General features: G+C 36.2%; 2 protein-coding genes and 1 pseudogene across 4 annotated transcripts; all 3 read right to left on the reverse strand.

The window, feature by feature from the left end:
- Positions 1 to 228: 228 nt before the first annotated feature.
- LOC131067936 (ferritin-like catalase Nec2) lies at positions 229 to 6,489 on the reverse strand (annotated as a pseudogene).
- Positions 6,490 to 7,111: 622 nt separating this feature from the next.
- Positions 7,112 to 9,684, reverse strand: LOC131067918 (ferritin-like catalase Nec2). Its single transcript, XM_058003078.2, has 3 exons — positions 9,063 to 9,684; positions 8,742 to 8,970; positions 7,112 to 7,641 (listed from the first exon to the last, which is right to left on the reverse strand). Exons 1-3 carry the CDS (start codon positions 9,374 to 9,376, stop codon positions 7,267 to 7,269), a joined length of 918 nt encoding a protein of 305 aa, XP_057859061.2. The 5' UTR covers positions 9,377 to 9,684; the 3' UTR covers positions 7,112 to 7,266.
- Positions 9,685 to 12,899: 3,215 nt separating this feature from the next.
- On the reverse strand, positions 12,900 to 15,489 carry LOC131067919 (ferritin-like catalase Nec2). Of its 3 annotated transcripts, none has more exons than XM_058003080.2 (4): positions 15,411 to 15,489; positions 14,876 to 15,297; positions 14,554 to 14,782; positions 12,900 to 13,464 (listed from the first exon to the last, which is right to left on the reverse strand). In XM_058003080.2, the coding sequence occupies exons 1-4, from the start codon at positions 15,414 to 15,416 to the stop codon at positions 13,090 to 13,092; spliced, it is 1,032 nt and encodes a 343-aa protein (XP_057859063.2). In that variant the 5' UTR covers positions 15,417 to 15,489; the 3' UTR covers positions 12,900 to 13,089. The 3 variants fall into 3 exon arrangements, with proteins under 3 accessions (XP_057859063.2, XP_057859064.2, XP_057859062.2); XM_058003081.2 differs by having other exon boundaries at positions 14,876 to 15,288; positions 15,411 to 15,477; XM_058003079.2 differs by lacking the exon at positions 15,411 to 15,489 and having other exon boundaries at positions 14,876 to 15,398.
- Between the last annotated feature and the right edge of the window lie 12,022 nt (positions 15,490 to 27,511).

The following is a 27,511-nucleotide window of genomic DNA, read 5'->3' on the forward strand; positions in this document are numbered from 1 at the left end:
CTCCATTCTATATACCTGCCAATAATTGTAATTCAAGCCAACCAGAATTTTTCCTTTGACAAACAATGACCTTTTTCTAAGAATAAAACAGGAAGGAATGTTTATTTTTGATGCTCCTTCACCCACTGGTCTTCTTTCTTTCTTTTTCCAAAGGTAGATGTTCAATTGTGAAGGAATTTTTTTGTTTGGTTATCCCATTCTACATGCAGTAATGAGTAACGTAACCAATCAATGCTGCAGATAGCTACGTGCCATAAACCCATTGGCTCCCTGTGGATAAAACCCGCCAGGTTTTTATTCATTTCCTGTACTGTACACAGCCCTTAACGTTTCCCTCGGAGTTCTGCTATACGACCGAGAGTTGGTGTCTGCTGACAGAATGTTACTACTCACTTTCCCTTCTGCACCGAGTTGTGGGAGAACTATTATTCCTTCATCCACAATGCCTGTTTTTCCCAGGCAGTTTCTAAGGTTGGAAATGAAACCTGTCATCTCTGCAACAGTGAAGGCATAGGGATAAACCTTTTGTTGTGCTCTCTCATACAGCCAGTAACGTATCACTGCATCTTGCCTCGATTCCACTCCCAGAAGACCTGCTAACAGCTGCAACCCACAACAAAATAGTCATTCAATAGTAGTTAGGGCTTTTATACAGTCAACGTAAATGAGTTTGTAGAGAATTAAAGATAATTGTGTAAGTTTATTTTGTATTCAGTGGATTGGGGGCTCAGTTTATATTGGGTGAGGGGCAAAGAAAGATGTGAAGAGCATGGAAATGAACGGCTCAGGCTATGCTTAAATGTCAACTGATTTGAAGACGTGGCTTACTATATTCTGGGTTAGAGAGTAAGAGCTTATGCAGTAGATGGCACCACGGTGAGGACAAAGAAAGATTTGAGATTTTGACTGCCACAAAAAAGAGATTAGGAGGTGGGACTGTTACTTTTTATTGTACGGAACATCACATTTTTGGGGGTTAGATCTTGTAGATTAAAGATATGATTTTCAAATGAGTTACCTAAATAGTTTAAGCTTAGATTCTGGCTGTACCATCAGTTCCATGCAGCTCCAGTTTGCATATGAATATATCCATTCATCATCATCTATAAGCTATTTTTAGTTTAAATCAATTTTTGTTTATTCATGAAAATAAAACATGTACTTCAGCATGCATTAATCTTAGGACTTTTTTTAGTTTTGTTTTTTGCACTTATTGCATTCTTAATTTAGGGAGTAGTTTATTTTTTTTAGTTTGAGAGCCTTGGTGGCTTTCCATGCAATGCTAGGAATATATTTAGAACTGAAGTTATTATTAATTCTTCTAGGCTGCAAATCCTTTATATATATATACAGCGTCTATGTAATTTTTTAATTAAACTTCAATAAAGAAATTGGTGTGTGCAATTCCAAAAAAACAGGGCACTTTGTTTTTTATTCTGAATTGTGATTTCTTTTTGCAATTTATTCTTTTTGTTGTTATTGTTTGTTAATCAGTTGGTTCAGAGAGGATAGGTCAGGCTCAAAATTCTACAAATGGTATTAAAGCAGGTAAAATTGTTTTGGGTTAAAGTTTTATTGTTGGAATTTCGCCAAAGTTGATCATGTCGAATTCAAACAATATGTCTGTTCCAAAATTTGATGGGAATGATTATGATTATTGGTACATTAAGATGCTAACCTTTTTTATTGGAAAAGATTTGTGGGAGATTATTGAATCAGGTTATGAAGAGCCAGCTGATTGGAATGCCCTTACAGCCAATGAAAGAACAACAAGAAAGGAAGCAAGGAAAAAGAATGCTCAAGCTTTGTTTCACATTCAGATAGCTCTTGATAAGAGGTTATTTCCAAGAATATCAGGAGCAACAACTGTCAAAGATGCCTGGAAGACTCTACAAGAAGCTTACCAGGGTAGTGATCAAGTTAAAGTGGTCAAGCTTCAGACATTGAAGCAAAAATTCAAAAATTTGAAGATGCAAGAAGCTGAAAGTATAAGTGATTATTGTGTTAGAGTCAAAGATGTGGTCAATAAAATGGCTACATTTGGGGAAATTGTAAGCAATGAAGTTTTGATTAAAAAGGTGTTGAGATCTTTGACACCCAGATGGAATCATGTAGCAATAATCATAGAAGAAAGAAAAGATTTGACAAAACTACAGTTTGATCAACTAGTTGGATCCCTGATGTCCCATGAAGAAAGATTGAAAGATTCTTTTGAAGGTGTAGAGAAAGTGTTTTCCTCTAAATTGCTAATCACAAAAAATGAAGATGCAAGCAACAGTAGTACCCAAATCAATCAAGACCAAGGTAAAGGGCAAAGCCAAAATTCTTCAAGAGGTAGAGGAAGAGGTGGCTCAAGAGGAAGAGATGGTTTCAGAGGAAGAGTTAGAGGCATATTTGATAAGAGAAATGTTCAATGTTACCATTGTAATAGGTATGGCCACTATGAAAGAGAATGTAGATTGAAAGAAGGTAAAAGTGCTAACTAGGCTCAAGAAAGTAGTGAGAATCCTCCTGATAACTTATTTTTATCTTATGCCAAGGGTGAAAATACTAGTAAAGATGTTTGGTACCTAGATTTTGGATGCTCTAACCATATGACAGGGAATGAGAAGTTGTTCTCAACAAAGGATGGAAGTTTCAAATTCAAAATCCGGCTTGGTGATGATAAATCATTGGAGGTTGTTGCCAAAGGAGCTATGGAGGTCCAAACAAAAGAAGGTATAAAGAGTATTCATGATATTTATTATACTCCACAATTGAAGCACAATGTGTTAAGTGTTGGGCAGCTATGTGAGAAAAATTATAAAGTAGTCTTTGAGAATAAGACTTGTACTATATATGATAAGAATAAGGATAATAGGGTGATCATTGTTGTTCCTATGACAAGAAATAGGATGTTCCCCTTGAGGTTTGGTGAGAATAACAACAGTTTGGCAAATATGGCTTATGAGGATTCAAGTTGGTTATGGCATCTCAGGTATGGGCATTTAAATTTTCATAGTTTGAAGTTTCTAACCTCACATGCATTAGTTTCTGGTTTGCCCAAGGTTGAGGAACACAAGGAGGTTTGTGAAGGTTGTGCTAAAGGAAAGCATGCAAGAGAAAAGTTTCCAAAGGGCAATGCATGGAGGGCTCATCACCCACTTCTGCTTGTTCATTCAGATATATGTGGTCCTATGCAGACTAAGAGTTTGGGTAAGTCATCATATTTCATCACTTTTATTGATGATTACTCACGAAATTGTTGGGTATATTTTTTGAAGGCCAAAGATGAAGCCTTGGATACATTCAAGAAGTTTAAAGCCCTTGTGGAAAATGAGAAAGGGTGCAAGATCAAATGTTTAAGGGCTAATCGTGGAGGAGAGTCTTGCTCAAAGGCTTCCCAAAGTTATTGTGATTTTAATAGCATCAAGAGGCAACTTACTACTGCATACACACCTCAACATAATGGAGTAGTTGAAAGGAAGAATCGTACTGTGGTTGAAATGGCAAGGTGCATGTTACAAACCAAGGGATTGAACAATTCTTATTGGGGAGATACAGTTGCTACAACGGTGTGCATCCTCAACCGTAGCCCCACCAGTGCACTAGAAAAGATGACTCCTTATGAAACTTGGTATGAAAAAAGGCCTAATGTTAATCATTTCAAAGTTTTTGGTTGTTGAGCTTATGTGCATGTACCTGATCAGAATAGACAGAAGTTAGATGCAAAGAGTGAGTCATATATTTTTATTGGGTATAGTGAGAAAAGCAAGGCTTATAGATTTTATAATCCCATCACTAATAAGCTTATTGTCTCAAGAGATGTAATTTTTTATGAAGGGGGAGTTTATGGTCATTTAAAAGGTCGTGTTGAGAAGCCAAAATCTATTTTGAATGATGATATAATTGCTAATATTGATCATAAGCAACCAACTAATGTTTCTGTATCCAGTGGTTTAACTCCATCAAGCAACCCTTCATCAAGTTCTTTAGTACCAAGTTCAAGTCCAACTTCTTCTCCAAGTTCTACAAGGAAGGTAAGGAGATTGAGTGATATCTATCAGAAGAGTGGAAATCAAGTACATGAAGAAAACCCAATAGGTGAGATAGTGAATTTTGCTTTATTAGCCAAGGCTAATTTTGAACCATCATGTTTTGAAGATGCATGTACTAATGAGGTTTGGGTAAAAGCCATGAAAGAAGAGATGGATTTCATTCATAGGAATGACACTTGGGAGTTAACAGAACTCCCGCATGAGAAGAAAAAGATTGGCACCAAATGGGTCTACAAGACCAAATTTAACAGTGATGGGAGTGTTGAAAGACATAAGACAAGATTAGTTGCTAAAGGCTTCACACAGAAGTATGGGATTGACTATGAAGAGACATTTGCACCAGTAGCAAGACAAGAGACCATAAGAATGTTGATTTCATTAGCAGCTCAGAAGAAGTGGAGCATACATCATATGGACGTGAAAAGTGCCTTCTTGAATGGGTACTTAGAAGAGGAAGTATATGTGGAGCAGCCACAAGGTTTTGAAGTGGAAGGAAAAGAGCATCAAGTGTACAGGTTGAAGAAGGCTTTGTATGGCCTCAAGCAAGCACCAAGAGTGTGGTATGCCAAGATTGATGGATACTTTCAGGAGAATGGCTTCTAGAGAAGTAAGAGTGATCCTACCCTATACTACAAACAAGAAGGTACTGATATACTCATCATAAGTTTGTATGTTGATGATCTTATGTATATAGGTAGTAGTTCTAAGATGAAAGATGAATTCAAAGTTGCTATGATGAAAGAATTTGAGATGAAAGATCTTAGTTTGATGAAATATTTTCTAGGAATGGAGGTTTATCAAAGTAAGGATGAGATTTTCATTTGTCAAACAAAGTATGCACAAGATATGCTGAAGAAATTTAATATGACTGATTGTAACCCTGCCTCCACTCCAAGTGTTCGTGGAGTTTTGTTATGTCAAGATGATGGCGTTGATTTAGTTGATGAGACAACTTACAGAAGTATTGTGGGGAGCTTGATGTTTCTAATTCACACGAGGCCTGATATTGCCTATTCAGTTTCACTTGTTTCAAGGTATATGACAAATACATCTGAAATACATATGAAGGCAGCCAAGAGGATTTTGAGGTATGTGAAAGGGAATTTAAGTTTTGGTATTCATTACTACTCTTCTGAAAAGTTCAATCTTGTAGGCTTTAGTGATTCAGATTGGGGAGGTAGTATGGATGACCGTAAATCTACATCTGGAAATTGTTTTTCTTTTGGTTCTGGTTTAATTACCTGGAGCTCAAAAAAGAAAAGTATTGTTCCCCTCTCATCTACAGAAGCAGAGTATGTTGCAATTACCTCAGTAGGTACACAAGCTCTTTGGCTCAAAAAAGTATTGGAAGAAATTGGAGAAAAACAAATTCAACCTACAATAATTTATTGTGACAATGTGAGTGCCATCAAGTTAGCTAAGAATCTGGTTCATCACAGCAGAACAAAACATTTTGATTTGAAATATCACTTCATACGAGATTTGGTGCAGAAGAAGGATATTGAATTGAAGCACATCAACACCCAGAATCAGCTAGCAGATATATTCACCAAAGCGGTTGCGAAAGCTCAGTTTATAGCACTACGAGAAAAGATTGTGAGCCCTCTCAGCATCAAGGGGGAGTATGTTGATAATTGATATTGCTCTAGCATGCAGCTCCATGCAGCTCCAGTTTGGACATGAATCTATCCATTCATCACCATGCATAAGCTATTTTTAGTTTAAATCAGTTTTTGTTTATTCATGCAAATAAAGCATGTACTCCAGCATGCATTAATCCTTAGGACTTTTTTTAGTTTTGTTTTTTGCATGAGTTTGTTTTTAGTAAATAAAGCATGTTGTGCATGCACTTATTGTATTCTTAATTTAGGGAGTAGTTTGTTTTTTTTAGTTTGAGAGCCTTAATAGCTTTCCATGCAATGCTAGGAATATATTTAGAACTGCAGTTATTATTAATTCTTCTAGGCTGCAAATCCTTTATATATATACAGCCTCTATGTATTTTTTTAATTAAGCTTCAATAAAGAAATTGGTGTGTGCAATTCCAAAAAACAAGGCACTTTGTTTTTTATTCTGAATTGTGATTTCTTTTTGCAATTTATTATTTTTGATGTTATTGTTTTCTAATCAGCTGGTTCAGAGAGGATAGGTCAGGTTCAAAATTCTACAGTCCTTACCTAAGTTGAATTCTCTTTGAATTATGTTGGAGAGGTGTTGAACTGATTAATTGTTAAGAAACGCTGAACCTAAATCTACAATCCACCATTTTTTTTTCTCAGATGGTTACTAACTCACTAATCCAACATTCATTCATGAACTAGACACTTGAAGACGATGAGGAAAAGTTTCCAAGCATTACTCGCTTTCCAACCTATGATGTTATATTAGGATTAGCGCCAACATAAGCTGTAAGTCCCATGTATGGAACAACATACATAGCAAGCAATGCACATAAACACCGTGCGTAAGTGTGATATTGACATTAGGTTCAATTTTTTACACTACAATTGTAAACTGGTTGAGATGGGATTATGAAGGAAGGTATAATTTTTGTGATGATTTTGTGAAGAAAATTAATATGACTATGATGGACATGTGAGTTAGGGGTGATGTTAAGTGGAAGAATTGGAGTATGGGAGGAATAGAGTTTTAAAGAAGTGGCACCTAGAAAAACTAGAAGGAAATGAAAAATAAGAGAGAGTTAATGGAAAAGATGGAATATCGAGCCTAAGATCAAATAATGGTGGAAGACACAATGGAATGGGAAGGAAGGGGAGTATCAAAAAAAAAAAATTAGATTCAAAAAAATATATATAATCCATGTAAGGATGTGTGTGGAAATGAAAATGCTTAAAAATAAAAAGATTTAATGTGTTATCTACATAATTTGAAAAAAAAACTACTAATAAAAGTACTAGGAAATTGAATGTAGTCTATGAATTACTTTTTAATGTAAAAAAAAATTTAAAGAATAGATATTAATTGTGAAAGAGTTTTTGGTTTGGTTATCCCATTCGACATGTAGTAATAAGTGATGCAACTTGTCAATGCTAGATAGCTAAATGAACCAGAATTATATTATTATCATTCCATATAAGTGACATTAATTGTAATACAAGCAATCCAGAACAAATAAAACTTCTCCACCCACTGGTCTTCATTCTTCCTTCCTTTTCTTTTTCCAAAGGTAGATGTTCAAGTCCACATGCATGTAGTAATAAGTAATCTGTCAATGGTGCAGATAGCTACGTGCAATAAACCCATTGGCTCCCTGTGGATAAAACCCACCAGGTTTTGATTCATTTCCTGTACTGTACACAACCCTCAACGTCTCCCTCGGAGTTCTGCTATACGACAGAGAGTTGGCGTCTGCTGACAGAATGTTACCACTCACTTTTCCTTCAGCACCAAGTTGTGGGGGAACTATGTTTCCTTCATCCACAATGACTGTTTTTCCCAGGCAATTTCTAAGGTTGGAAATGAAAGATGTCATCTCTGCAACAGTGAAGGCATAGGGATAAACCTTGTGCTGTGCTCTCTCATACAGCCAGTAACGTATCACTGCATCTTGCCCCGATTCCACTCCCAGAAGACCTGCTAACAGCTGCAACCCACAACAAAATAGTCATTCAATAGTAGTTAGGGTTTTTATACAGTCAATGTAAATGAGTTTGTAGAGCATTAGAGATAATTGTGTAAGTTTATTTTGTATTCAGTGGATTGTGGACTTGAGTTTATACTTGGTGAGGGAGAAGCACCTGATACAGACACCGTGTTGAGATCAAAAAAAGATGTGAAGAGATGGGAAATGAATGGCTCTGCTTAAATATCAACTGATTTAAAGACTTGGCTTACTATATTCTGGATGGGAGAGTGAGAGCTTATGTAGCAGGTGCACCTGGTGCTGACACCATGGTGAGGAAAAAGAAAGATTTGAGATTTTGACTATTACTTTTTGTTGTACTGATCATCACATTTTTGGGAGTTGATTTTGTAGATTATTTATATTTTTGATATAGATGAAGATGTTAAGTAGGCAAAGATGTGATTTCAGATAAGTTTTTTAAATAAATTAAAGTTTAGAATGTGTTGTTTAAGTCTGATTGTGACAACAAAATCTGAACTAGGTTGAATTCTCTTTGAATTGTGTTCAAAACTTCAAAAGGAATTGTTGGACTAACTGATGCACATTTTGTTGATCTCATTGACTGACTACCATCCCAGATGTAGGTGAAGATTAACACCTAAATATATTGGTGTAACAACAAATCTCTAGTCTTATTCAAGATTCAAACATTAAATTACTTAATAATCAAGCAAGTACTAATAATTGTACATTTTATTTATACTTAAATTAATAAATAAATAAAAATATTTTTTTTTTATGAAAAATTGTCTACATTATTATTTATAAAATAATATTAGGTACACGTAAAAAAGTGAGTGGAATCACACTTCAAGAGAGAGCAACAACCCAATATATAAAAATAATTACATCAAATCACACCACCAGAACAAGAACACTGAAAAGAAGAACAGTTATTGAAAACCTTGCATTTAACTATTGATCTGATTAGTTGTGCAGGCTGAAACTAAATCTGCAATCCACTATTTTTTTTCTCAGATGATAACAAACTCACTGATCCAACATTCATTCATTAACTAGACACTTGAAGATGACGAAGGAAAGTTTCAAAGCTTTACCCGCTTTCCAGCCTTTGAGGTTATATTAGGATTGGAGCCAACATAAGCTGTCAAACCCATGTATAGAACAACATACATAGCAAGCACATAATTCACAGAATTGGCATATGGATCAAATGGAGGATTGAGTGTGAATCCCACAGCTTCATCAAAGAACTTTGCCCATGTTTCTGCTCTCAAATCCAGCAGAGGTCTAGGAATGGCTTCCTGTACAGTCTCCCTAATTATTCTGAAAAAAAATCATAGATCAGACAATGCACAATTGAGTAGGGAAAACTATAAATTCTGAGCCCTAAAAACCAATACTAAAAATGTTATAACCTAATATGGCCGATTTCCTGGAAGGCAAATTGCTGGACAATATCTCTAGTTTGAGAATCGAGATTGGCCATACGAACGCCTAGTTGGGTAGGCCCGCCTCCTGTGAGATTAGCTGCAAATTTATCAAGCCCCTTGCCATATACACCCCCAAGAAAAAATTCACACTCCAGGTACTCCAAATTCAGAGCAAAATTGAATATGTTGGCCTCCAATTCATTGACTGGCCCTGCATGGTATGTTCCGCTGCTAGAATTGACAACAGGACAGCCATTCTTTCTGGGTAAAGATCCAAACATGATAATCATCATCAGCATTGCTGTTTGCCTGTTTACCCATCTTGTTGATACATTATACTACGACTCGAACATGAGACCTCGTTAAAAATTTTGTGAAGATCAGAGATCTATTTATATCACTACTTGAATCTAAGAAGACCTCCTTACTCGAAGAACACTAGACATCCTATCATATCAGATTTGAACTTTTTATGATACTTGGACCTGAGACCTATTTATACAGCATTTATGGTAATTGCTCAGCCAACCATGTCAGATATGGTTGGTTTCTGTAAATTGAAAAAACAATATATAGCAGCTAACTCTGGTAGGCTGCCATACTATTCACATTTACTAATATTCGGTTACGTATGGATATGGTATTTCTTTAAGTGATGCTTGCTTAAAAACGCCTAAAAGGAGTAAAGGAGCAAAAACGCGAAGGCGTAATAGGAAGGGGAACTGGTTCATATATTTTGTCATAAATATAAGAAACATATCTCATGATTAATTTTTATACATATATTTCCCTAAAAATATATGACCGCATAGCCAGGAATCTTTGAATTTATATGTACAAAAATACTAAATCTCAATAATCCCTTATGCGCAAAATGATAAGAAGACCTAGCAATTTTGTATAAAGTGAATTGCTACGGACAATGACAAGACCTAGTAATTATGTAATCAATGACCTCCTTTTGTGAAGGTATAGGAATGGAAATATGTGGTAAAATTAATTTGAGGAGGATTTCAAATTTTAAAGATGTTATAAATAGGTTTTCATAAAAAGTGTTGATCTTTTTAATTTGTGAGATTTTTTTAAGAATAAAGCTATTTATATATTGATGAAGGAGATTTTAATTTTTATGTTATTGTTTATGGAAATAACTTTTAAAAGAAGAATCACTAGAGAAGTCCTTAAATCCTAATTGTTTCCTTGAAAAGAATTTTTTCTAATTCTAATGAAAACCCATTCAAACATTTTTTAAAAGATCAAGCTTTTTAGAAATAGACCATCTAATGCTCTAATATGCAAGTATCTTTCTAATTTCTTCCCTAAAATGTGGAAGGAAATTCAAATTGGATAGACTTCAAATAGAAACTAAAGAAGTTATAGAAACAAGTGTTGGTACTTATCTTAAAAATGAAAAAGATCGGTCTTACATTTGTCCTTTAGTACTCTAACATAACTAATAAATTGCCCAAAAAATAAGTTTTAATGGGTTATATTTTTAGTCTTACCATGTGCCAAAATTTGCCCTTATGTTTCAATCTCAACCCTAGTCAATATTTTGCTTCTTTGCTTATAGTTGACCTCTTAATTTGTAGCCATGAAGGCCCTCTTAATCCTTCATTTGTCTTGTTTTATACCCAATCCAAATACCTTAAAATTTATGTTATGATTGAGGTTCAATCACTTGTCTCTAGCCAGCTTACTAATTGCAAGGGATGATAATCCTAAATATTTTTGTTTGTATGGTTTGTTATGTCTTATTTATTTTAGTGTTCTAAATATGGACTACCGTTTTATAAGGAACCTTAGATGTGATATATTGTGCATACATCAAGAAAAGATCTTGTGGTGATCTTTGAAATGAACACCATGAACATAGATTACTTTCTTCAGAGAGAGACTAGTTGGAATCACATGAATGACTGGTCTCTTAGGCCTACTGGAGGCAGCAAAGACTACGATTACATTAGTAGACTTCTTATCTTGTGAAGAAGAACATTCTAATGAGGAAGTTTGTTTAATGGATTTTCGACCAGAAGGAGATGCCTCTAGGAAATTATCTAGGGCATTATCTAACATGTCAAAATATTGCTTGAAAATACATTATCGAAAACATTAAAATCTAAATAAAAAGATCCAACAAGTTCATGTCCGGTTCACAAAATAGTAAATGAGAGGATTCGCTACTCTCAAGACAACGGGGTCTTAGGAGCAAACAACCCCCGGTTACCACAAATGATCTAACTAAACAACTAAGGAAAAATAATGAAGGGTTTCTATATCACATGATTAAATTTATACTTACTTGAAAAGAGGATGTAAACAAAAATCACTTAATTACAATAATATACAAAAAGATAAAAAATGTTTTGTCTTTATAAATGAAAAGCATGTAGGTCAAAGAGGTCGCCATTAGGTGGATTTGATCTCAACCATGGATGTTAGTGCATCACACAAACAACAACATACCCACATTGTCATCCCGATGAGAATAGTTGATAACTTCCTACTAACTCTTTCCAATTCATCGAGCCTTCAAACCTACAAACAATGGCATGTGATTTTTTTGGGAGTTGTTTAGGGGGGTGCCTTAGTCAAACTCTTTGTTTGGTCTTTTGAGATCCACAAACAACTAGATAAGATAGGAAATAAACAATCCAAACAATAGACATGTAATAAAAAAAATCCCCATTGTGGAGGAAAACCCTTATCACGATAAATAAAATACCTATAGATAGCTTTATAAAAAAGACACTAAGCAAGAGAACATTACCAACATCTTGTGGGACAGAAGTGAGAACAAAGTTGTGATAATGAGGGAGAAAGAGGGTTTTGTTTGGTTGAATGGGTGGAAGGATACATTACACACACATTTGGTTGCTGCAACATGCATCAATGATGGAATGCACAAATTTTTTTGATAAGAATTTTGAAAATTGCTAGGATGTTAGTGCGTTGTGCATCACACAAACGTTTGCACACCGGATTATCGTCCAACTGAATTCTACTAATTTCAAACCAAAGGTTGTTTAACACTTTATCATTGCCACCAATGAGGTTGGGATAATAATATTCCAATCATACGCTTTTGTCATAAATACCACGGGTGCAATGTGTAAGTGTGATAATCACATTAGGTGCAATTTTTGACACTACAATTATAAATTGGTTGGGATGGGATTATGGAGGAAGGTATAACTAGTTGAGTTTTTTGATGATTTTGTGAAGAAATTTAATTGGACAATGATGGACATGTGAGTTAGGGGTGATGTTAATTGGAGGAAATGGACTATGGGAGGAATGGAGTTTTAAAGAAGTGGCACCTATAAAAACTAGAAGGAAAGGAAAAATGAGAGAGGGTTAATGGAAAAGATAGAATATCCAGGCTAAGATCAAATAATGGTGTAAGACACAATGGAATGGGAAGGAAGGGGAGTATCACAAAAAATTAGACTCAAAAAATTATAATAATATATAATCGATATGAAGGTGGGTGCAATATTATGATGGGACAACCACCTTTTTGTAATCTCTCCTTTATTATATTTAATATATTATAGGTCTCGGACTTTTGCCCAAAAAAAAAAAAACTGTGTGGAAATGAAAATGCGTAAAAATAGACTTCAAAAATATTTAATGTGTTATCTACATAATTTGAAGAAAAACTAGTAATAGAAGTTCTAGGAAATTGAATGTAGTCTATGAATTAGTTTTTAATGTAAAAAAGTTTTTCAAAAATAGATATTAATTGTGAAAGAGTTTTTGGTTTGGTTATCCCATTCCACATGTAATAATAAGTGATATAACTTGTCAATACCAGATAGCTAAATGAACCAGAATTATATTATTATCATTCTATATAACTGCCATTAATTGTACTACAAGCAAGCCAGAGTTTTTCCTAAGACAAACAACAAATAAAACTCCTCCACCCACCGGTCTTCATTCTTCCTTCCTTTTGTTTTTCCTAAGGTAGATGTTCAATTCCCACATGCATGTAGTAATAAGCAATCTGTCAATGGTGCAGATAACTACGTGCAATAAACCCATTGGCTCCCTGTGGATAAAACCCACCAGGTTTTGATTCATTTCCTGTACTGTACACAGCCCTTAACGTTTCCCTCGGAGTTCTGCTATACGACAGAGAGTTGGCGTCTGCTGACAGAATGTTACCACTCACTTTCCCTTCTGCACCGAGTTGTGGGGGAACTATTATTCCTTCATCCACAATGCCTGTTTTTCCCAGGCAATTTCTAAGGTTGGAAATGAAAGATGTCATCTCTGCAACAGTGAAGGCATAGGGATAAACCTTGTGTTGTGCTCTCTCATACAGCCAGTAACGTATCACTGCATCTTGCCCCGATTCCACTCCCAGAAGACCTGCTAACAGCTGCAACCCACAACAAAATAGTCATTCAATAGTAGTTAGGGTTTTTATACATTCATTGTAAATGAGTTTGTAGAGCATTAAAGATAATTGTGTAAGTTTATTTTGTATTCAGTGGATTGTGGACTTGAGTTTATACTTGGTGAGGGAGAAGCACCTGATACAGACACTGTGTTGAGATCAAAAAACGATGTGAAGAGATGGGAAATGAATGACTCTGCTTTAATATCAACTGATTTGAAGACTTGGCTTACTATATTATGGGTGAGAGAGTGAGAACTTATGTAGCAGGTGCACCTGGTGCTGACACTATGGTAAGGACAAAGAAAGATTTGAGATTTTGACTGCCAAAAAAAGAGATTAAGAGGTGGGACTGTTACTCTTTGTTGTACTGATCATTACATTTTTGGGAGTTGATTTTGTAGATTAGTTATATTTTTTATATAGGTGAAGATGTTAAGTAGGCAAAGATGTGATTTCAGTAGTTAAAGTTTAGAATGTGTTGTTCAAGTCTGGTTATGACATCAAAATTTTGACCTAGGTTGAATTCTCTTTTTGTATTGGGAAGGAGGTGTTGGACTGACTGATGCACATTTTGTTGATCTTATGGACTAACTACCATCCCAAGTCTAGGTGAAGATTAACACCTACAGATATTGGTGTAACAACAAATCTCTAGTCTTATTCAAGATTCAAGCATTAAATTACTTAATGATCAAGCAAGTACTAATAATTTTACATTACTTAAATTGATAAATAAATTATATATATATATATTTTATGAAAAATTGTTTACATTATCATTTATATAATGATGTTGGATACGCTAAAAAGGTAAGTGGAAAGAATCACACATCAAAAGAGAGCAACAACCAATAATTACATCAAATCACACCACCAGAACAAGAACACTGAAAAGAAGAACAGTTATTAAAAACCTTGCATTTAACTATTGAACTGATTAATTGTGCAGGCTGAAACTAAATCTGCAATCCACTATTTTTTTCCTCAGATGATAACAAACTCACTGATCCAACATTCATTCATGAACTAGACACTTGAAGATGATGAGGGAAAGTTTCAAAGCTTTACCCGCTTTCCAGCCTGTGAGGTTATATTAGGATTGGAGCCAACATAAGCTGTCAAACCCATGTATGGAACAACATACATAGCAAGCACATAATTCACAGAATTGGCATATGGATCAAATGGAGGATTGAGTCTGAATCCCACAGCTTCATCAAAGAACTTTGCCCATGTCTCTGCTCTCAAATCCAGCAGAGGTCTAGGAATGGCTTCCTGTACAGTCTCCCTAATTATTCTGCAAAAAAAGTCATAGATCAAACAATGCCCAATTGAGGAGGGAAAACTATAAATTCTGAGCCCTAAAAACCAATACTAAAAATGTTATAACCTAATATGGCCGATTTCCTGGAAGGCAAATTGCTGGACAATATCTCTAGTTTGAGAATCGAGATTGGCTATACGAACGCCTAGTGGGGTAGGCCCACCTCCTGTGAGATTAGCTGCAAATCTATCAAGCCCCTTGCCATATACACCCCCAAGAAAAAATTCGCACTCCAGGTACTCCAAATTCAGAGCAAAATTGAATATGTTGGCGTCCAATTCATTAACAGGCCCTGCATGGTATGTTCCGCTGCTAGAATTGACAACAGGACAGCCATTCTTTCTGGGTAAAGATCCAAACATGATAATCATCATCAGCAATGCTGCTGCCTGTTTACTCATCTTGCTGATACAATTTTTTGTGTGGATTTGAACTTGAGACTTTCTATTCATTATACTGCAACTTGAACCTGAGACCACCTGCAAAAACTTGTGAAGAAAAAAAAATCTTCTGTTTATATCACAACTTGAACTTAAGACCTCAACGCTAGCCATCCTATCATATCAGATTTGAACTTTAATCTGAGATATTCGATTCATACCAGCATAATTTTTCTGTTTGATTGGAATTTGAGACTTTTGATTGTTCTGATTTTATTTCATTTTGATGATAGATCTAGAATGTGATGTGAAACATTGATCTCATAATTTATATCATAATTTTAGCTTAAGATCTCCTTACGTGAAGAACACTAGACATCATATCAGATTTGAATTTATTTTTTATTTTTTATTTATTTTATTTTTTTTAAACCTGAGACCTCCAATTAATATAGCTTTTTGTTAACAAGTAAGAGTAATTGATCAGCCAACCATGTCAGATAGGAATGTTTTCTGTAAATTGAAAAAGAACATACGCCAACCAACAAGTTATTCTACCGTCGTAGGTGGCTATAATATTCTTCTTTCCTACTAATTGGTTACATAATCAAATTAGCATACGTTACGTATGCATATTGCATTTCTTTTTGTATAAGTGATATGCTTTCTTGAAATATATCTACAAGAATACAACAGTGGAGGGAGGAGTGAATAAGTGAAAGACAGGAGCAAAATTGTGGTGGCATAGATAAGAAAAGCGAAAAAAGATAACAAAATATTTAGGAATTATGTAACTGCTGACCTTTTATGAAGATTTAGGAATTATCAAGGTTGGGATAGGGATTGGTATTGGTATTGGTAGGGAGTTGGTATTGATATGGACATGTCTTTTTTTGAAAAATACGAGATAGGGGTATTTGGAGACGTTATTTTTTTTAATATAATTTATTAATTTGCTGATAGTAAAATTAAAAATATTAGTATCACAAAAAAAAAAATCATATATTTTATTAATTTTCAAGATTTCGAGATGTCTCAAGTATGGGAGACATGTCTTCGTCCTCAAGATGCATCCCAAGGGTCAAAGACGCATCTCCGAACAACTATGAGATTTATGTAATCAAGGATCTTCCATTGATAAAAAGACAAGAAGACTTAGGAAATGTGTAACCAATGATCTTTCATGGATAAAAAGCAAGAAGATTTAGAAAATTTTGTGTAACCAAGGTATTGTTGATGTGTGTTTTATGCACATAACATTTCAGAATAAAATACCAACGTAATTTACCCTCTCTTGAACAAAATCACTTCAGATGCTAAGGATGAGATCAACTAAAATGATTCCAAAGTTTCTACATGTCAGGTCTTGACGAGTGGGTAACTCAATGGTTAATGTGAATTACTATGTTCACTTGGGGACTTATGCAAATGTTAGGATTATCTTCTTTGATCATGAAGATGCGGAATAGTTGTACTGACAACTTAAGATTTATCAATGAAGCTCTGGATTTAATTCTTACTAAAAAATGGGCTTAAGGAATAGGGTTCAGGAAATCTATTCTAGGCCTAAGAATGTAGGAAATGGTGAACAAATCCAGTGGAATCAAACTAGGCAAGGTCTCACAAACAAGTATTGACACAAGCTTAGTGCAATCGTTTAAGGTATACTTAAAGATTTTCAGACTATCACCATCAAACGTTGACACCATCCAAGTTGATGCTTGTCAAGGGACGCATAATAGTTAAAGTTAAGCTTAATACTCAAATCTCCAGTTAACCACACAAGGTGTGCCTACCAGCGGCAAGAGGCTAGTGGAATGGATTAAGGATTCCACACAAATATATTCAACAAATCTTGCACTCAATCTAACATACATGAAAATAAATTCTAATCTAACTTGGAGGAATTGAGAACCATGAATGCAAAGACAACACTTGCAGAGCAAAATCACCAACAGTTGAGCAATGATTATGATTCAAATAGTTGCAGCATATACCAACAATTCTACAAAAACTCTCTCTTACAAATGAGAGACAAGGAGGTATATATAGAGTCTCTTACAAAATGGATGGCCAAGATTGATACAAGATCAACGACCAAGATCATGCCAACAAAACCCTAGAATTGCCCTAATTAGGGTTTACATAAAAAATGGAGCCACCAATATATGGCCCAATAAAAAGGTACCTAATCATCAAATAAAAAACCTTCTAGAAGATTCCTCCCTACATCTCTCTCTCTCCTAGCATACTCCAAGAATCTAGTCAATATTGAATCTAACTCCTCCATGGAAATGCTAGGTAAGGTATCCTGTTGCAAATCAATCACGTCCAGTGAATCCGAGCAAGCGTCCAAAGTGTTCTCCCAATCTAGCATGAGCTTCTGCAAACTATGAACATGAATCAACAAAGAGACCAAGTCGTCTATCTGGCTCTTCTTCAAAGAGTCCAACTGGCAAAAATACATAAATTTCATCTTGTCTCTTAATTCGGCTAAGTGTAAACCACTAGCATCACTAATATCAACACCCAATAACTTCTCAATTAAGGAAAGGATCTTCATCTGAATGTCTTGAATCAAACCCTCCATCTCCATACAACTCGACTGGGCATTCTCATAAGTTGATCTCTTCACGGTTAATGAACAATACCAGTCGTGGAAATCGTGTTTGTCTCCAATGTGCATAATGTTCTTGCTTACCAAGGTGGAATTAGGAATCTTCTTCAAATCCTAGAGGCGTGGAATAGTCTTCTCTTGAATAGGCCAGAATTCTTCCCAAACTCCCTCTAAATACTAAATTCTAAACACGAGCCATGTTGTCCTATCATATGCCTAGACAATCTGAGTAAGGAAATCATCTGCCTGTTTTCTTGTACTCTCAATCCACCTTTCCACCTCTGAGAGTGTATCGCTCATTGCCTCATAGTGTGAATATATTCCATGGTCAACTGCAATAGAGGAAATAAGGGTGAGATTCTCACACCTTATCCCTACAATATACTCTCTAAGTTTGATATTCTCTTCTCTATACCTTTCCTTCTCTGCAATTTCTCTGTCTAATCTTGCGTCGATCGCCTTGAGGTTATCATCAACCTCTTGGAACTCTTGCTCTCTGGATGTACGACCAAGGGCAACAAAAGTGATCTGAAAATCCATAGGAGTAGCAATATCTGTTTTCACGCCTGCAATAGGAACAACAACCTGCACAATCTGCATTCCCGTCTCATCTCTAGCTATGTGCGACAAAATCTCAGCCCTCTTGGGTTCCTTCTCCTTAGCACTCCTAGTTAGGTAGTCATCAATGTTATCAATAGGTTGTACCTCTATCATTTTCTTACTTTTCTCCATACTTCTCATCAGCCAATCAGGAATAACGGCCATCTCCATACCATCATCGAAACACATTTCTCAATCAAGTCCTCTCAATGCTGAGATAACATCATCATCATCATCAGGATTACTCCTAGTCAAATCGTATATCTCATTTCCCAAACTAACTTCCAAAAGGATAATAGGGGATCTCGGCTGATCATCATTCTCATTTGGAGGTGCAAATGTCTTTGTGGCATATAACTCCTGAATATTCTCTGGTAGTATTACTGTGTTGGACCATTGTTGGGTTTCCTTGTTCTGCTCCCTTACTTCAATCACCTTAGTTGATGAGACACTAAGAGGTGGTGAAGGATTGATAGGTGGAAGAATGATAGTCTTATGTTTCTTCTTCTTCACCTCCTTAATCTTCTTCCCTTTGGCCTTGACTTCTCCTAGTGTGTTCTTCCTTCTCTTGGGAGCTTGACTCTCTTCATCTTCATGAATCCTGACATCATTGATAGTCCTTTGATCATCTTCGGAAGTAGAATCTTTCGGCTTCATCTGTTCATAACTGAAGGAACACCCATGTCAACTAATTTATTCATATGTATATCTACCCATGCATGGGAGAAACTCAAGACCTCTCTCATCAATACATTCAAATCAATCTCTTTTGACTCTGACCAATTTGGCAATAGGATTGCCTTCTTCATTTCATTTTCATACTACGGATGTGTATGATCCATGTCATCTAACACCTGATCGGGAATGAGGAAAATTCCACACTTCCTCATGAAATCCATTGACATTCTGGACCACATTCGTCTCTTCGCTGCTTGCTCGTCCATCAGGTTGGCCCAATAATCTTCTATGTCTACTTTGTGGATGAACTTCTCTCTCCTGATCCTTCCAACTTTCTTATCTGGATCAAATCTTTTTCTTTTCTTGAAGGTTGCAAATCGATAGAATGCAAGCTCCTCACTCGCAGTGATGGCGGTTAAGGCAGACTGGAAAACCTTTGAAGTCTTCCCAACTAAAATCGGGAATGTCATGCATGTCCTATGCTTCTCTCTCTGAATGGCATCAAACTCTATAAGTTGTCTAACCACTTCCAACAAGATCATTATGTCAGTCGGATACCTAGGAAGCTTGTAGGATTCGGATTGAAACCCATGAATCCTAAGGTACGTGAATAAGGGAAACTGAATATACCACGATCCGTTGAGACTCAACCGTGACTCGTGCGAGAAGTGGCTGAATGGGTAATGTCGAAAACAATGAGAACAATACGTATTTCTTTATCAGCTCTGTTGCCTCCTTAGACAATCTTCTATGGATTCTGCCTTGCAGTATCTGCGTGATGTACATAGTGAATACATCATTCACTCTCTTATAGTCTTCAATTCTATACATGTTCAGCTGGGGGTAGCATTCATGACTCCTGAATTGTCCTTGCCCATTCCTGACTTCACCTTTGCATATCAATCCTCTATATGAAATGAACCATACAAGCAGGTATACCAGGTAGGAAGTCATGGTGAATGACTTGGACCGCTCTACATTCCTCAGCTGAAAGTTTAGATTGTCACTTATAATCTTAGACCAATTTACCAATGTTCCCCTAAGACAATCTTGGATGAAATGGAACATCCATCCATCGAAAATTGCACCCTGCGGCATCCCCATCACTCTATTGAGCAGGAATATCAAGTCACTATACTCCTCTTTGAAGTCGATGCACATGAGTGTCTTGGGAGCCTTGGAATGATGAAGCCTAGGCTCTATCATCCACTCTTTGTTTATCATATTCTTGCACGCAGCCATCTTCTTCATGTATCGCTCTTTATATTCATCCTTGGTCTCATCCTTCATATCTATTATGCATGGAATCCTGAACACCTCAACAATAGCATCCTCAGCAAGGTAGGCAATAACAATGCCCTTAGGAGTTTTGATCATTCGTGTGAGAGGATCATAACATCGCGCACACTCCAGGATGAGCTCACTGCATTATATGGATTGTGGAAATCCAACGGCATAAAAAATACCACTCTTCATAATATTCACATATGTCGGGGAAGGAATTTGATTTTTGACTCCGAACATCTGTTGTCGCATCTGGTTCAGGTCTAGGAAATGCATGTTTGTATCTATGATCTCCCTCCATCTGGATGAAATCTTGGGCTCTGGATAAAATCCAGTCTCCAGTATCTTCAGCAGTTCTTTCCTTTCCTTAAATCTGGACTTCGACATCACGCTTGTACGAAGCTTGAAGTTAGAACTTAGGAAAATAAATAAAGTTCTAAATAGAATTCCTGACTTCCTAAAGATTTTAAGCTAATTAGAGCATGAAGTCAGGAAAATAGTCCACACTCTTGATAGATCTTGACAATTAGATTCAAAATGTGACAACGTTAGGGCAAGGAAAATCTCTATAAAATTAATTAATACCTCCTTATACTTAGAAATTGTGCAAACTAAAGTGCAAAGGAGTATATTGTATCAACGATGACTAAGGAAAGGTGTGAAAGGTTGTGTTTTCACGCAAAGTATGTCTGAGGACACCTTCCGCAATCAACAATGGAGGTCAACAAAATCTGAAGACAATCTGAAAAATAAACTTTTAAAACATGTTGTAATCATCTGATATGCATAAATTGATGAGAATTAACCTTCCAAGGCAAACACAAGAAAATATGAGCATGTATGTAGGGCTGGAAATGAAAGCTTAGGCTGAAGACAAATCTGAAAATGAAGTTCTTAGACTTACTAGCACCCTTAGGAATGATAAAAGACTCAGAAATAAACTCCAGAATGAAGCAAAAATGCTTCCCAAGTGAAATTGCAAGGTAGGTAGGTGGCTGAAAATTTTTATTTTCTGAGTACAACACCCCTACAATGGAGTTTTAGGTCTGCAACAATGGAAGATAACTTTGAAAAATTGATTGAAAATGTCTCCAATCAGCTCCTTGGATAAAATAGCTTAAGGCACAAAATAGCTGGGAACAAGGTATAAGTCTGAAAATGGATTTTCCAGCCAGCTATGGAGGTTGAACAAGTTGCAATAATGGAGGAAAAACTTAGATCTACAACATAGCAGCAAGCTGGGAATGATGTCAGCCACCAAGTGTGAAAGGAATCCACCCAAAATAATGGCACAAACACTTGCCAAATCAAAATTATAATTTCCAGCTATGGCGCCATCCTTGGAAATCTGAAAAAATGCCTTCAATGCACCTCCAATCTACCAACAGTCTGCAAAAAAGGTTTGGGACAGCAAGCAATAATGGTGGAAAAATCTCCAAAGCTCATCAAACACCAAAATCGCCACCTTTCAACAAAAACGTGATTTTCACCAAAATAAAATAAAATCTAGAAATGGAGGCAATAAACTTCAATGATAGAAATGGAAAGGATTGCCAAGTTGGAAAAATGGAGGCCTTCAATCAAACACTTCACTTCAACACTTTGCCAAAATTCGCCAAACATGGAGACACCTGACAAACTTAATAATAAAATATTGCTGGATACTCATCTCTTATACTTGCTTTTGTCTCTCACTTTCACCACACAAGCAATGTGGGATAAAACACTTGCTTATATACTTGTTTGGTGAAACTAACTTGCTTCTAGAAGGGCAAAAACATTAAATGCTCATTGCAAGTTATTTAATTTTGTTATTAAAATTTTAAATAATCGTTAATCATCATTTAAAAACAATTAAAATGGGCTCATTTATTAAATATTTCAATTTAAGTCAAAATTGAGCCTCTGGGGGAAAATCGATATAAGTAGGGATTAAAAAAAATCCCATTAAAAATCATTTAAAACACCAAAATATTCCCCACAAGGGAAAATCGATATCAGTATGGAAAAAAATCCATGCTAAAATTCATCACAATGAACACAAAATAGGCCAAGGGAAAATCGATACGGGTATGGACAAGGAATCCACACTTCAAATTCACTTCATTCGCAAAAAAACACCCCTTGGTGGAAAAATAACCTCAGTCTGGATGAAAATCCGGACTCAAAATTCATCATATTGCTCTCAGTGGAAAATCGACTTGGGTATGGACTGAGAGTCTACACAAAAATCCGCATTAACTTGTCACAAAACAACCTGGTGGAAAATCGACCTAGGCATGGAATCATCCTCAGCTTCATCTGCACTCTTGTCTGCACTCCCGGTGGAAAAACGAAGGCAGTCCGGAAAAATCCTGACACAGTCAGATTTAATGCTTCCAAGGGGAAAACGACCCAGGCATGGATAATCAGTGGTGGAAAATCATAGCCAGTATGTATTTTAGGGGAAACCCATGTGTACTCCAGATTTTGAGTGGGGAAAACCATGGGTAGTCAGAAATATGAGGGGAAAAGCACCTCTAGTGTAGAATTTTGACCTTTTAACCCTTGGAATATGGATTTCCCTTAGGAATTTGACATTTTAACCACTCAAAATTGCTAGAAAACTTTAAAACTTGATAAAACTCAACTAGACTTAGGCATATTTTCTAAAAAATTGAGCGAAACACAAGAAATTTATCGGGATAAAGTGCAAAATCAACTTGAATAATACCTTAGGAGTGAGAAAACAACTCCAAAAGGTCTGAAAATACCTTGGCACTTTAAAATCATTGATGCACATGTTTAAAACTCGTTAATGCTCAAAAGGTCAACACTTAGACAAAATTAGGATCATTAAAATTCCAACATTTGCAACTTGATCCTATAACCTCAAAACCCTAAACAAAACTAGGCATGATCAAAACTTCGAGACTCGGGCACAGGAAACACAAAATTGCCCACTAAGTAGCCAAAACCCTAACCTAACAATGCAGAAAGCCGGAAAAGAGGGGGTCCCTGTTAGCGATGGGGTGATGTGTGAAAATGTCACAACATCTGGCGACTCCACTGAGGAAATGTTCCAGAACATTTCAAGAACAAAGTTCAATCTGATTCTTAGAATCTTCAATTAATCCTTGCATAACATAGCAAAAGGTCAGAAAACGCATTTGAAAAGATGGAATCCAAGAATTGTATCAAGTTACTTAGTCATTGATTATCCACGTGTGTGCAATTGCATTCATTACCTTCACAAGGATATTGTAAAGTCAAAGGATCTAGTGAGACTAGCTACGTAAGATGTCCATACTTCGCAAGCGGCCAATTATAACCTCACGAATATTGCTCCACTGTCGGCCAGGTGTCTATAGCCCGGTGGAGTTACTCGTATATTCCCATTAGCCAGTTTAGATATTTCATTTCTTTGCATTTCTTTCTTTTCTTTTCTTTCTTGATATTTTATTTTCACGTACTTTCATATTCTGTCAATTCTTTTGGCTCGTAAGTAATGAACTTAGTAGGGTTCGAGAATTACAATGGCACTGAAGCAGGATATAAGATTTTTCACTAGTCATAGCCTCACCTGAGAATCTATAATAACTCAGATAAAATTAAAGTGTAAAATATAATAATGAAATGATGTCAGCATCAAAATACAATTAAAAATTTCCAATCATATCAAATACGGATTCAACCTATGATACACTATACAAAAATAATCTCTAATTCAAAGAACTTCATGAGGTATCTCTCAAGAAATGGACTGAACAAAACCTGGTGAAATGTAGAGTGTGTCTTGACAACAACTCCCACATCACAAGCGGATATCCCTCGGAACTAACACCTAAGCAAAGCCAACATAAAACCTAAAGCAGAACCGAAAGCATACCTAAACTAAGGCAAACCAAAACAGACCTATTCTAACTATGATACAAGGGGTAGGCTTCAAAAGAAACCTAAGGTTGGAAGTAATGCTTGAGGAATTGTACACTGACGAGCAACTTAACATCCTCACCAGTTAAGGTTCTCAGCTTGAATGCATTCTCTCACAGTATCTCAGCAATCTGATAGGGGCCTTGCCATAATTTGTCAAATTTGTCGTGATCTCCCCTTCTTTTGTGGGCTTTATCCCAATATAGCACTAGGTCAGAAATCCTAAAGGGTTTTACTCGTGCTTGTCTGTCAAACCATCTCTTAACTACGCCCTTATGTTTGGCGAAATTCTCTAATGCTTTATCTCTCTTTTCTTCTAAGTTCATCAACTATGTCAGTCTTGTTTGCACTCTATCTTCGCCTTCCATGTAATATTGTATGAATCTCAATGTAGGAATTCTCAGTTGTACGGGGAAGACAGGATCTTGGCCATATACCAGAAAATATAGGGGGGTCCCCAATGAATTCTTCACTCTCGTTCTATCTGCCCAAAGGGCGAATCTCAATTGTGTGTGCTAGTCTTTCGGATTTTTCTCTAACAATTTATTGATCACACTCAACAAATTTGTATTCGTTGATTCAGCTAACCCATTACCCCGAGGATAATAATTCAATGAAAACTTAAGGGTTATACCATATTCAAAAGCCCAATTCGAAAATTTTAATGATGTAAAGGCAGAACCATATCACAAACAATAGCATGTGGACAACCAAACCTAGTAATGATATTCTCCTCTAAAAATTTAATCACAATGTCAGTTGTACATAACTTCAAAGCTTGAGCTTCTGACCACCGAGTACAGTAATCAATCGAGGTTAGAATGTACTTGTGTTACGCAGAGGAAGGCAAATTGATCATACAAATGAAGTCGATAACCCACATAGCGAAAGGTCTAGACTCAATCACGAGCCGCAACGACATAGATGGATTATTCTCTTGAACGACAACAACCTTGCATGTGTGACACGTCTTCACATGTTCATGAGTATCTCGGAACAAGGTAGGCCAGTAATAGCCTGCTCTCAGAATTTGGTGTGCAATAGCCAAGCTTGCACCATGACCTGTCCCAAATCTATTGTGAAAATGTTCCACAATCTGTTTAGCATCATCCTTTCCAACACATCTCAAATATATTCCTTCATGATTTCTTCGGTATAAAACCGAGCCTTGTAACATAAAATGTTGACACTTCAATCTTAATTCTCTCTTCTGAGCAGGGCTCATATGCGCGGGGCATTTCTAGTTCAATAAATAGCAAACAATATCTTTATACCATTCATCTGGAGTGACATCCTCAATTGCATAGACTTGTTGGACTAATCTGGGTCCATCAACTGCTAAAGCCTACGCGAAGGCTTGACCTCTAACAAGTCTCATTGGTTGGATCTCAATGTTGTACTCCTGGATAGTGGCAACCCACTTTCCTCTTCTTTCTCCTAATTCATTCTGCATAAGGAGTGTCTTAACTACTACATCTGGGACAATGGCATGAAATTTTGCCCTCAAAAAGTAATGCCTGAATTCCTTTATTGCTTTCACCAAAGCATAAGCTTGTTTCTCTACGTTCGGATATCTCAGCTCCGCATCTTTCAACAGTGAGCTCATAAATTCTATGGGATGTTCATCTTTATCTTCATTCTTCTGTGTAAGGATTGCAACACAAGTATGTTCTAAGGCGAATGAATACACATAAAAAGGTCTCGCATAATCAGGACTAACCAAAACAGGAGCCTCAACGATGGTGGACTTGATTTCTTCAAATGCTTTCTTTGCTTTTGTCGTCCATTCCATCTTAGCATCTTTCTTCAACATTTCATTCAGTGGTCGTATTATCTCAGCAAATCCAGAGATAAATTTCCTCACAAAATTAATTTTACCAAAGAAAGACTTCAGTTCTTTCTTACTGATCGGGAGGTTTATCTTGGATATAGCTTCAAATCTTTCTGGATCAATGGAGATTCCTTTCTCCAAAATAATGTGTCCTAACCATTTACCTTATGTAACCTCGAATATGCATTTCTTGGGATTAAGAGATATCCCATACTTTCTGCATCTTTGAAACACTTTTCTCAAATCTTTAATGTGATATTCTCTTTTCCTTGAGAAAATTGTAATGTCATCCATGTAAATAATGATGCATTTTCCAATCAAATCTTGAAATGCAATATCCATAGCTCTCTGGAACATGGCTCCAACATTGATTAAGCCATATGGAATCCTTTTGTATGCAAACGTACCCCACTTTGTGGTGAAGGTTGTCTTTAATATATCTTCATATTCTACCATCACCTGATTGTATCCTGAATATCCATCCAAAAAGGACATCATTTGCGATCCACTCACAATTTGTAAAACCTCATCCAATGATGGAAGCGGGTAGTTATCTTTCTATGACGTTTATTCAAATTTATGACATCAACACAAAGCCTTATCTCTCTGCTCTTCTTCCTAACTGGGACTAGATTGGCGACCCACGTCGAGTGTCGCATGGGAAAGATAATCCTTGCTAATAACAATTTCTTCACTTCTTGATATATGAGAGGTTCCAGCAAAGGGTTCACTGGCCTCTGTCTCTACCTAAATGGCTTACTATCTAGTTTCAAGGGAATAATATGTATAATGATTGATGTATCATATGTCTTCAAATCATCATATCCCCATGAAATCACATCAGGAAAATCTCTCATGTTCTTTAATATGCCTTCCCTTTCACTGGGTGTGCATGTTTTCCCTATGAATACATTCTTAACTTCTTTGTCATTTCCCAAATTCACCGTTTCACAGGCACTTCCACTTGAGTCATGCAATCTTTCTACCTTCATTTTATCTCTATCAAATATTCTTTCTAGGTCTATCATCCTCTTAGGAATGAAATTTGTCTTCAAATCTAGGATACCATGTGAATCAGATTCTGCTTCTTTGGCTTCCTTTTCATCAATAACTTGACTCAAGAAAATATTTGTATTTGTCAGAAAATCCAATATATGCTTATCGTCTTCAAAAACTTGGAAATTGGTGACATTATCTGGTACGGATGGAATTGATATGAATTCCACTGTAACTTCTTTAATCCTTCTATGGCGATGGGTGCCAAGGAACTAGCAGCCTATGCAAGTGCATTTGCCACTTGGTTTTGTGATCTGTATATTGACTTGATCTTGAAAGCATCAAAGCTTTCGATGAGATCACATATCCTATTGTGATATTTTATCAATCTTTTGTCATGGCAG

Source organism: Cryptomeria japonica, chromosome 6, assembly GCF_030272615.1.
Source record: "Cryptomeria japonica chromosome 6, Sugi_1.0, whole genome shotgun sequence".
Classification (NCBI taxonomy): Eukaryota; Viridiplantae; Streptophyta; class Pinopsida; order Cupressales; family Cupressaceae; genus Cryptomeria; species Cryptomeria japonica.

What these genes read in the sequence shown, in the direction of transcription:
- LOC131067918 (XM_058003078.2), bottom strand. Translation starts at nt 9,376, where the DNA reads ATGCTGATGATGATTATCATGTTTGGATCTTTACCCAGAAAGAATGGC. An exon ending in CAGGAAATCGGCCATATTAG is followed by an intron (nt 8,971 to 9,062) that starts GTTATAACATTT and finishes ATTTTTTTTCAG; the next exon opens with AATAATTAGGGAGACTGTAC. An exon ending in CCTCAAAGGCTGGAAAGCGG is followed by an intron (nt 7,642 to 8,741) that starts GTAAAGCTTTGA and finishes TGTGGGTTGCAG; the next exon opens with CTGTTAGCAGGTCTTCTGGG.
- LOC131067919 (XM_058003079.2), bottom strand. Translation starts at nt 15,363, where the DNA reads ATGGCTAGCGTTGAGGTCTTAAGTTCAAGTTGTGATATAAACAGAAGA. An exon ending in CAGGAAATCGGCCATATTAG is followed by an intron (nt 14,783 to 14,875) that starts GTTATAACATTT and finishes CTTTTTTTGCAG; the next exon opens with AATAATTAGGGAGACTGTAC. An exon ending in CCTCACAGGCTGGAAAGCGG is followed by an intron (nt 13,465 to 14,553) that starts GTAAAGCTTTGA and finishes TGTGGGTTGCAG; the next exon opens with CTGTTAGCAGGTCTTCTGGG.